At 34.1% G+C, this 11791-nt stretch overlaps 1 protein-coding gene across 1 annotated transcript; it reads right to left on the bottom strand.

Moving 5' to 3' along the window:
* Positions 1 to 10303: 10303 nt before the first annotated feature.
* On the bottom strand, positions 10304 to 11266 carry LOC110218089 (olfactory receptor 8B3-like). Its single transcript, XM_021000626.1, has one exon. It carries the CDS (start codon positions 11258 to 11260, stop codon positions 10304 to 10306), a length of 957 nt encoding a protein of 318 aa, XP_020856285.1. The 5' UTR covers positions 11261 to 11266.
* Positions 11267 to 11791: the final 525 nt, after the last annotated feature.

Below are 11791 nucleotides of genomic sequence, written 5' to 3'. Positions count from 1 at the left end.
CTTCTTGAGAGCTCTATGAATAGAAGAGAAAAATCAGACTAGAAGCAAAGTAAGCTCTTCTCTTGTTATGAAAAAAGAGCAATTCTGGAAGTCTTTGGAAATCATCATCACCATACCATGTAGATATGGTTCTTATCATTCCCCAAGATATCCAGGGATTTTGATTGGGCTAAGTAATTGTCTTGATGAACTGAACAATTGCAAAAAAAACTGTTCCTGATTTCCCCTGCAGAATAACAGTTGAAGTTCCTCACATCCCAAAGCAAAAAGAAATCAAGAAAATAACAGCAGGTTCCCCCATCCTCCATAATACCCCTCTGCTGGTCAACTCAGGCAAATACTTTTAACTACTGTCCTCATTTAAAACGTGAAATGATACCTCAAAGATGTTCAACAAATGCCTGTGGTCAGTATATTATTATTAGCATGTTATATTAATTACTAGTAATATTACTTATAATGTTATTAGCTATAGAAATAATAACCACAAGCATCGACACAGCACTAATTATGTGTCAGAAACTGCCCTAATTTGATCCTTACAACATCTCTCTGTAGGTGCTATTATTATATACAGGTTATAGTTGAGGAAATTGAGGCAAATAGAGATTAAGTAACATTACTCAAAGTCACACAGATAGTAAATACCTTAACTAAATTTGAACTCAGATCTTTCTGACTCAAAGCCCAGGGTTCTATTTATTATGCCACCTAGCTTTCTGCAGACTGGGTCCAGAGTACCTTTAGGAGGTATGGGACTAATGATAACAAGGGCCCCATTTTCTTCGCATGTTCTCCTTTCCACTCTACACAAAAAGACCAATATATGAGTCAGTGAAAGAGGACAGGAATATGATTTTATGGAATCCTGATATCTCCAGGTTGGCAAGGCAGAAAGGAGAAAATAGTCATAAAAATCAAAATGTGTTACATACTCACCCTTCTCCTACCTAGACACTTCCCTGTTGGTCCTTACTGGTTTTGAGTCCCTGTGTCATGAAGAAGACATTTTTTCTGATAAGGGTGATCAGAAATTCATCCTCTGAAACACTGATATTAACTTTTCTACTGAGGCAATCAGAGCACACACCTCAGCCTCTGAACTAACCTCAGAGATGTTTTGAGCTATAAAGATCACAGGTTCTTATTGTGATTTCACCTGGAGAATCTGCTTCAGCTACAGAGGAGGAAATAATACCTAAAAATGTCACCAGAGCTGATAGGTAATAACAAACTGAAGGTTTAATTTTGTGCATGAAAATCTCATAGACCCAATTGGAAACAGAGAAGATCCAGCAAGTTCTCTCCCTGGGAGCAGACTCTTCAGGGAGAAGGAGTTACAAAGTCCACGTTTACACGCTATACCACAGAGCTTATTTTTTTCTTAAGGGATTCAATTCTCTACTCCACTTTTAACTTCACACAAGGGATTGTTGTTTTCTGGACTCTTCCATTTCCTTCTCCAATTTTTTTTTCTAACCTTGGTTCTAACTGAGAATTTCTCTCTTGAACAATTTCTTATGCAAATACCATCTCTAGGACTTTTCTACATGATTCAGAGAATAAAGGGAGAGTATGAGATCAGGTGGTAAGGGATCCTGAGTTCTCAAGAGGATACATGGCAGATTGAAAAGTCTATATGCTTCTGTCAACATGGAATCAGGATAGTTAAAAAAACTTCTTCTTCTGTTCAGAGGAAAACATTCTCTACACCATGTGTAATACTAAAAACACGCTCATTCAGGTTTTAAAAAATTAGACCCTCTACACTTGTGCACCATTTGGATACATGAGAGTTTATGTTAACTACATGCACGTGCGCGCGCACACACACACACACACACACACACACACACACACACACACACACATTGAACTTGCTTCTCTAGGTATATTTTACATACATCCACCCCCACACTCCAACAAATTGTAAGTTCTTTGAGGACTACTCTTGTTTTGTTTTTTGAATAAATAAAGGAATGCATAAATAAAGGAAGGAGTTACAGCTTGAGATATCAGTTAATCATGCTCTTTGGTAAGAGTAGGATAGTAATAATCCCCATATTATGATGCGACCTCTCTTACTATGCACCCCATCATGGTTCCTAAAGAAAACTTTTAAAACACTTATTTAACCTCAGTTAAAGATCTAAATAAAAATCCTGAAAAAAACAGATTACCAAAACTGAAAACAAAAAAAAAACTCACTGAATTAATAAATGACTAAGAACTACTGAAGAAAAAATAGATAAACTAATATCTAATTTTTTAAAGAAAGTAGAAAATTCAATTACCAGCATCAAAAATGAGAAGGGATAAATCAAAACAAATTAAAAGGGAATAAAGGAAACTATTAGGAATTATTGGGTCGAACTATATGCCAATAACTGAAAATTTAAATTAAATGCTTTTAAAATATAAAATGATCAGATCAATGAAATAATGGAGAATTTAAATAATGCAATATCAGAAGAATAAATTGAATGAGCCAAAAATTAACTCCAAGAGAAAAGCTCCAGGATTAGGTGGATTCATAATTGAATTTTATCAAACATTCAAAAAACAATTAATTCTAATAATATACAAACATTTTAGAAAAATAGGAAAAGAAAAATCCTACCAAATTGCTCCTATGAGAAAAAAAGAATATGCTCATGATACATAAATCAGAAAGAGTCAAAACAGAAAAAAAGCAAAAAATAGACTAATATCTTTAATGAACAATATAAAAGTTTAGACAAAATGTTAGTGACAAGGAAGACTACAACAGCATATAAAAATAATTATATGTTATCAACAAGTGGGATTTATACCAGAAATGAAGGTTGGTTCAACATTAAGAAAACTATAAACACAAAATATCATATTAATAACAAAAAATTATTATTACATAACTTAATGAAGAAAACACTTTTGACAAAAGACAACACCCCTTTCTAATAATACATGGTAATAAATAGATTCTTCCTCAATATGGTAAGTAATTCCTATCTAAAACCAAGAGGTCTAATTATATATAAAATAAGAACAAACTAGAGACTTTTACAGTAAGTTCAGGGGTAAAATAAGGATTCCACTATTTACCACTACTCTTTAATATAAAAATACTAGTCTTAGCAATAAAAAAAAGAAAGAAAAAATATGAATTAATGGAAGCAACAGGAAACAAAAGTATCACTTTTGTATAATATAATGGTTTATTTAGAGAATCACTGAGTCAAATAAAAATTTAATCATAACAATAAGTACCAGAACGTAAAATGAAGGTCAACATTTCTTTATGTTACCAAAAATCTCAGCAGAAAGAAATAGAAAGAAAAATTCCATTTAAAATAACTACAGAATTTCTAAAATAATTGGAAGTCTACCTCTTCCCTGCTCTATGCACAGGAATTATATGAATATAACTACAAAACACTCCTGACAGAAATCAATAAGGGCCCAAATAATTGGAGAACTATTAATTGCTCATGGGTTAAATAACACCATATAACAAAAAAATTACCTGTTTATTTGTTTCAGTGTCATATCAGTCAAACTACCAAAGGATTGCTTAATTCATAAACAAAATTCATCTAGAGGAGAAAAAGGAAAGTAATCTCAAAGGGAAAAAATAAAAAGGGGTATAGAAAAGACTGTAGCAAAACCAGATCTCAAATGATACTACAAAACAGCAATTATCAATATTATTTGGGACTAGTTAATCAGTGTTACAGATTAATTATTCAGCATATAGAAGTAAGGAAACATTATAACAAAGAATAGCATAGATTTCGATCAATCCAAAGACCACAACTAAAGAAGTAAGAATGCACTATTTAACAAAAACTTCTAGGGAAACTGGAAAGCAATTTGACAGAAATGAGCTTGAAACCAATACCTCATGTTCCAAAATGGATAGGCTCCAAAAGGATATGATTTATATATAAAAGGTAATAGCATGAGCACATTACAGGAGGAAAGAAGAAATTTATCCTCTGGATCTAAGGATAAGGGAAGAACTGGTGACAAAACAAGTAGTAAAGAAGATCTAAAAAGATAAAATAGGCAGTGTGATTACATAAAATTGAAAAGAGTTTACACAAATAAAAACCAGTGCATCTAAGATTAGAAGAGAAATAGTGAACTGGAGAAAAACTTTTTAGAAAGGGGCTCTGATAAAGATCTAATGATAGGCAAAGAAATGGTTTAAATTTATAAGAATAAGAGACAGTCCTCTACTGATAAAAGGTAAATGTATAGGAGCATGAAATTTTCAAAATCTAAGCCACCAATTGCCATATGAAAAAAAATGCTTCCCCACCCCTGGTAGAGTATGGAAAGAGAAGTGCAGTTTCGAAGTTCTCAGGGCTTTAATCACATTTTGCAGGAGAAAGAGAGAAAACAAGAAGAAAATGAGATGAGGAAAATGGCAAAAAAAAAAAAAAGACATTTGGAGACTATTTGTACTGACAGAGTGTGGATGTGAAGCTCAACTAGAGGATGATCTGAAGTAAAAGTCTCAATTTCCTGAACAGTAAGAATATAGAATTGGTGATTTTTTAATGCCAAAATTAATAGAATAGACAATAGGATGATTTTTCTATTTAAAATAATTCAGAAATGCCTTCAACTAGATTATTACCATTTGACCATAACAACTGCTGTGTCTTTTTAAAATCCATGATATTAGATTTTATGTTGGTAATATGCTTATAATCTTCTGCATTGGGATTTTTGGGAAACCATGATATAAGAAATATTACTAATTTGGAAAATATCTAGAAGGTGATGAAATTATATCATTAGAAGATTTAATTCAACTTTTGATCTGAATGCTGTGAAATTATGGTTTTAAACTATCACTATTAGAGACTTTTATCATTAAGATTAAAATAAACTATCAATTATTTGGGTACATTTTGCTTTGAAATTAATAACAATGATAATTAGTTGGTATTGGAGAAAAGTGCAAAAGACCTTGTAAATTCTTATTATCTGTAAAGTTCTTCAGAAACTTGCCAATTCTTTAATCCTCTGGATCTCCAGCCTTAGCAAGATCACAAAATGTTTTAGTTCTGTAAAAGAAGAACTGCAAGAATGTGTAACTACAAAGAATCTTATAATTCTAAAATAGTGTTTACCAAAAAACTGAGATCCTTCCTCTATCACAAACATTCTCAGTCAAAGACCTGTTGGAGGGAGAAGAGAGAACATAGAAGTTCATTTATAGTATAGAAGTGATTTCCATGGTGATCTGTCTGCCAACTGATTATGGAAATTATAAAATTGTTCCTGGAATAGTATGTATTAAAATCATATATTTACATCAACTTGGCATCAACAATCACTTCAGTTTAAAGGATTTTTCTTTTTACTTTAGACATTACTATGCCATGCTTCAAAGATATCCAGATCAATAGTGTCCCTATTTTTCTGGGTTTTCAGTAAACTGTCATGTATTCACCCTATGTGCAAAACTCTAATGTGATTATTTTCTTCATTTTTAATGATTCATTTTTACATCAATATATGTAAACTAGAAAGGAAAAGAAGAAAAGTATTGAATGACCACTACAGAAACTTTTTATATACCTAATAAGTACTTTAATTTATTTTTATTCAGAGTTAACTATTATTACAAAATGGAAAAATAATCATACTTTTCTTTAACTTATTTGGAATTAGTTATTTGAGGTAGAACTATAACTTGATTTGCTCTGAATTTTAAATTTAGGTATGTGACTGTTTTTAAGACAGTACTCTACATTCAGGAGAAAATGTCAGAAGTTGCTAAAAGGGAGTGGCAACTGAAAAAGCTACAGATGAATGTAGATAATTCAGAAGGTTGAGAAGATGCCCTTATGAAGATAATGGCAGCATTCTTTTGACTTAGTTTCCCCACTGGGCTAGTTTCTTTCTGAACAGGAACATTCTCCACTTGGTTGATTCTCGGCCTTGTTTTGATGCCCTGTGAATAATACCACACTCTATTGCATGATTGGTTATTCCAAAAGTTGTATATGACTTATATCTGAGATCAGAGTTAAGGGAATTTTGTCCTAGTATAGCTATGGTGGGTTAGTCTGTGACTTTGGGCTTACACCTGATCTTAGTTCCCTGATCTGTTCCAACCATGTCTTTCCTCCTTCCATGGCAACCCTCTGTGACCATGGCAGAACTGCAAATTTTTTATACCAGCTCATATTGTTACAATCATCAAGCGTCTCTGAAGTACTATAATGGGATGCAAGTATAAAGAATCCTATTGCTTTGACCTTATTATATTGAATTTATGACCAGCAACTGTCAACTTCCTAGCCTAGACAATTAAGACAAATCAGTTCTTGGACTTGCCATCTCCTTGCTCATTGGTTTCATAGTTATATATTCATGTATAATATAAGGTCTCCTCAGTATCATATCTTTCCTAACTGAAATTTCCAAGGGAAACTATTTTCTAGAAACAGATAACTTCATGAAGCAGATGGCTAAACCCAAGACTACAGATAAGAAACTCATTGTTTAAATGGATATTAAATGAATGTTGCACATGTGTGCTTGCCCAAGCTCTTAATATTACTCAGCACCTGAATTGCATTGTGGACTTCAGGAAATGTATATTTTTAAGAGATATTCCCTAAAAGCAAATGTTGTTCTAAAATTTTCTGATTTATCCTACTGTACAATTGCAAATCAATATGGCTGTTGAGAAGATTTTAATTCTCTAAGTATGTAATATATTAAATTAGTATCTAAAGGTGTTTGAAATAGTTAAATGTAAAATATGGAACCCTAGCATGCAGTTGCTTAAATTTCACAAGGACTGACACACGCAATTAAATTCAAAATAGAATATTGTTATCTTTATTTTTATTATTAATGATTTAGTTGCTCTTTCAGCTGTTAATAATTCACAATTCTTTCTTCTTTAAAAAACTGTTCACAACCTCTGACCATATATCTGCTGAGAAAGGAAGATATATAGGTATATGTGTATTTGTGTGTGTATATCCCAAAGCTCTTCCTTTCCCAACAAACATCTATATAACATATATAGGCAAGTTATTTTTCTATATAGCTTGGATTTCAGAGTCTTATTAAACATATTTGAGACAAAGTTGTTTTTTTTTTCTCATTTGGCCACTTTCCTTTTTATCATAGATGCATTAATTTTTATTCACACAAAAGCTTTTTAATTTCATAGAATTGAAATTATCTATTTAAGTTCTTATATTTGTGTTTATTCCCTGTTTAATAAACAATTCACTCCCAATCATAGTTTTAAAAGGTGTATTATCTGCATGACTTCTGGTTTTTTTTCCAAATGGTACAGTCTTTAACATTCAGGTCACATATCCAACCAGAACTTATGGTATGGTATAAGAACTTATGAACTTACATGCTGTGAATTTATATTATAAACTTATGTGGTATGGCATAAGATGTTGGTTTAAACCCAAATTCTATTGGACATATTTCCAGCTTTCCCAGGAATATTTGTCAAATATGGTTCTTTCCTAGACAATTTATACTCTAAGGTATGACAAATACTGAATAACTGAGTTCAAATATTTATTATTCTTATCAATGCTTTTCTGTTGCAGAAGATCTAATTTTCCACACATGTCCTCTAACAAAATCTAAAAAGAGCATAAGACCAAATAATGATTGAAAATTTCAAATATAATATCAGTTTATATAAGCATGACATTGACTATAATTGTGTCACTAGAAAAATGCATGGACACGTGCTCATTTTACACATATTCCTAAAGTCTCATCAATTCAAGGTCATTTAACTTAAGTGATGTAGCATGTCTTCACAGACTATATTCAAAAATCAATATTTTCATAAGTCCATCTTTTGAAAAATAAAGTATAAATTTATAGAATTAAAACAAAAACATACTTTGGTTACACTGAGGATATTTAGGGTTGAAGATCAAAAAGCGTGTTCACCAAAATGAGAATTAGTTCAGTTAATAGGTATTTACATGAAGGGGTTAATCATCACTCAATAAGCATTTATCATGGGTCTATTATATGCCAGGCATTATGCTTAGTAATGGGATACAAAGACAAAAAGGACAAAAAGTCCTTACTCTCTAGAAATTTATGTTCTAATGTGAGAAGCAAAATGTGTGTCTACATAGATACGTGGGAGAACACATGCGTATATACAAAATGAATACAAGGAGTTTGGGGAGGGAAGGCACCAACAGCAAGGGAAATCATAAAAGGATTCCTATAGATGGCTGGGGATTCCAAGAGTATTGATTAAGAAGGAAGTGTATGCCAGGCATCAAAGGCAGCAAGTACAAAGGCATCAAAATTGGAGATAGAGTGCCATGCTTGAAGAAGAGCAAGTAATCCATTGTGGTTAAATGCATAGTGAGTGGAGAAGAGTAATGTATGAGTAGATTGGAAAAGTAGAAAGGTATATGGTTGTAAAAAGCTTTAAATATGAAGCAAACACCTCATAACTCAATCTCTTCCTTCCCTTCCAATTAATTTCTGATCACATAGTGCCGTTCTGATCACATATTATGAGATAAAATAGCATAATAAAAATGGCTCTTCCATTCTGGATGTTTAGCCAATTTGACAGTAGAATGGAAATTTCCCTCCACAAAGGCTTAAAAGGCAAATCAATTTGTCTCAATCTCTCAAATATTGTAACTCCTACCAAAAAAAAAAATCTATTTCTACTAGCAATTTTTTTTCAGAACATGAAAATATTTCTTCAAAATTGGAGTCTCTTGGCTGTCCATTTCTTATCCTTTTCCAGTTGCAAATGACTTCCCTTTATACTGCACTGGGAGTGTTTAATTATTGATCTGAGCCAGACCAGCCCTGAAATGTTTATTTTGGGAGCATTCAAACAGCTGTATCACCCTTCAATAGAGACAACTGGTCCCAGAAATAAGGGGGTTTTGATAGGGATAAGAGTAAAAGGAAATTTCTTAGATTTTCATGTTAGGAATAGATTGTACTTTGTGCCCCTACCAGGCACAATAACTATATGAAAAAGAAAAAACACAAAAGCAGAGTCTCAAAAGGGGCTATAAGGCCAGTTATACCTGACTTGCTTGGGAGAGCAGAGGGAAGGTTACATTATGTTTGCACCATTTGGATATGTTACTACCATTTTCCAGACAACCTCATCTATGTTCATTGTCTTCCAGAATTACTGATCAGTGACTACAGGGAGAGGTTGAGTGAGCCAACACACTTAACTTTTCATATGATTTTTCATGTGATTCCATGGGATATTTACATTTTTACAGAGGCTCAAAGATCATAGATTTATACCTGTAAGGGATCTGAGAATCTGCCAAGTCCAAACATCTCATGTTTATAAATGAGAAAACTGAGGGCCAGAGAAGTTGAATGACTTGCCCTGGTCACACAGGTAGAAGATTCATGACTAAAGCCCTGATCTCTGACTCCAAATCTGGCACACTTTCCATTGTACTACTGATCTGTTGCTAGCTGAGAAAACTAAAGTAACTCCATTTTGTCTGCAGTGCCTCTCTCTTGCCCCTCACCCTGTTGGTATTACAGCCTCTGCCCTGTTTATGGCCTTCCTTTCTGCTGAAACAACAACTATCCAAAATAGCCCTATTTATTAGGGTGGAATAACAAGATGACCTAAAGAAGGGCCTTTACTGGTCCTAGCCCAAACAATAAGCACTGTCCAATCCAGAGGTGGTTGTTTTTCAGTGATTTTCAGTCTTGACCAACTCTTCACAACCCCCTACAGGGTTTTCTTGGCAAAGATACTGGAGTGATTTGCCATTTCCTCTTCCAAATCCAGAAGTACTCCATATCCAATTCACCTTCTGCCTAAATTAAAACCTGTATAAGCTTTGTCCTTTTGTTCTTTTAGGGAGTCTTCCCCTGTGTGGGTGGGGCTCCCTTGCTGGCAAACTCAACAAATCCTAATTGAGTCCTAAATTTTTGGTTTTATTTTGACTCTGGTTTGTTCTGGCACTGACAGTTTTACTCACAAAGAAAAGGAAATAATTCCTGCTTATAGAACATTAGACAATAGAGAACTGGGAGAAAAGAATTTGGGTAAAGATCACTTCATGGGAAAACTTCAATTAACAGGAAAGAAAGAGAGAGAGAAAGGAAAGGAAGAAAGGAAGGAATAAAGGAAAAGAGAAGAAGGAAGGAAGGAAGGAAGGAAGGAAGGAAGGAAGGAAGGAAGGAAGAGAGAGAGAGAGAGAGAGAGAGAGAGAAAAGAGAGAGAGAGAGAGAGAGAGAGAGAGAGAGAGAGAGAGAGAGAAAGAAAACTTCGGGCCCTTGAATTCAAATTTCAACATGAAAACCCTGTTCCTATTCTGGAAAACATTCTTCTTAATGTTTTCCTCAAAGCAGCTTGAACATCTTTATTCCTCAAACTATAAATAAGAGGATTTAGCATAGGTCCCACATTTGTGTAAAACACTGAAGATACTTTGCCCTGGTTCATAGACCCTGATGAAGATGGCTTGAGATACATGAATGAAGATGACCCAAAGAAAATAGCAACAGCAATTATATGGGAACTGCAGGTGCTGAAGGCTTTGGACATGCCTTCAGTGGAGCGGATGTTCAGGATATTGGACAGGATGAGAGCATAAGAGGTGAAGATGGTGACACTAGGCACTATAATATTAGTGCCCACAACAATGAAAACCACCAGCTCATTGACATGGGTGCTAGTGCAGGAGAGCTGGAGGAGGGGAAGCATGTCACACATGTAATGGTTTATGATGTTGGCATCACAGAAGGACAGTCTCAGCATGCATCCAGTGTGGGCCATGGCACTAGCAAACCCCATTACATATGCCTCACTTAATAGCCATGAGCAGACTTGTTGAGACATAGTAACATTATACAGCAATGGATTACAGATGGCAACATAACGATCATAAGCCATTATTGTCAAAACATAGATTTCAGAAACAACAAAAAAACAGAAGAAATACACCTGAGTCATACATCCTGAATAAGAGATGATGTTTTTTGTTAGGACAAAATTCATCAACATTTTGGGAGTAAAGACAGAAGAGTAGCAGAGATCTATGAAAGACAAGTTAAAGAGGAAATAGTACATAGGAGTGTGAAGCTGAGAATTAATGCCAATTAAAATGATCAATCCCAGGTTCCCCACTATAGTAACCACATAGATCCCTAAAAACAAAAGGAATAGTGGCAATTGGAGCTCTGGTTGATCTGTTAAGCCTGCAAGAATGAATTCAGTCACTGAAGAGTCATTTTCCCAAGCCATTCTCCTCTTGAGGGATCTATGAGGAAAGGAGAGGTGTTATATTGGAAGCAAACCAGTCTTCACAGACCAACTGAAATGAAAATGGAATTGTGGAGGAGGTGGATGAACCTGCATACTATAAGTTTTGGGAAACCATCTGCTCCTCAGATAAAGTAATTTCTGAGACCAAGGAAACAGAACTGTATAGTGCTTGTATTTTACTCATGCCCTATTGGCAACAAGTAGATAAACAAGAATGATTCTATTTTAAAAGGAGCCTCCACCATCTTAGAGATTTCCTGCCAATGCAAGGAATTCTGATAAGTCTAACCACAAAGAAATGCATTTCCTATAGAGGACCAAACCTGATCCTTAGTCATTTCTATGATATTGAGACTTGCACACTTCTCTAATTTCCATTCTGCCACAGAATGTCTCCAATTAGCAGTGTATTCTAAGCAGGCTTTACAGCCCATTCTGTACCCTCAAAATCTGAAGCAACACCTAGCCCAAGCAGTCTTCTTTAACACACAAATAAATTCATTTTCCTTT

The sequence above is a fragment of the Phascolarctos cinereus genome, unplaced genomic scaffold (genome assembly GCF_003287225.1).
Source record: "Phascolarctos cinereus isolate Bilbo 61053 unplaced genomic scaffold, phaCin_HiC Scaffold_726;HRSCAF=1367, whole genome shotgun sequence".
Lineage (NCBI taxonomy): Eukaryota > Metazoa > Chordata > Mammalia > Diprotodontia > Phascolarctidae > Phascolarctos > Phascolarctos cinereus.
This window is presented reverse-complemented; position numbering and strand designations above follow the sequence as displayed.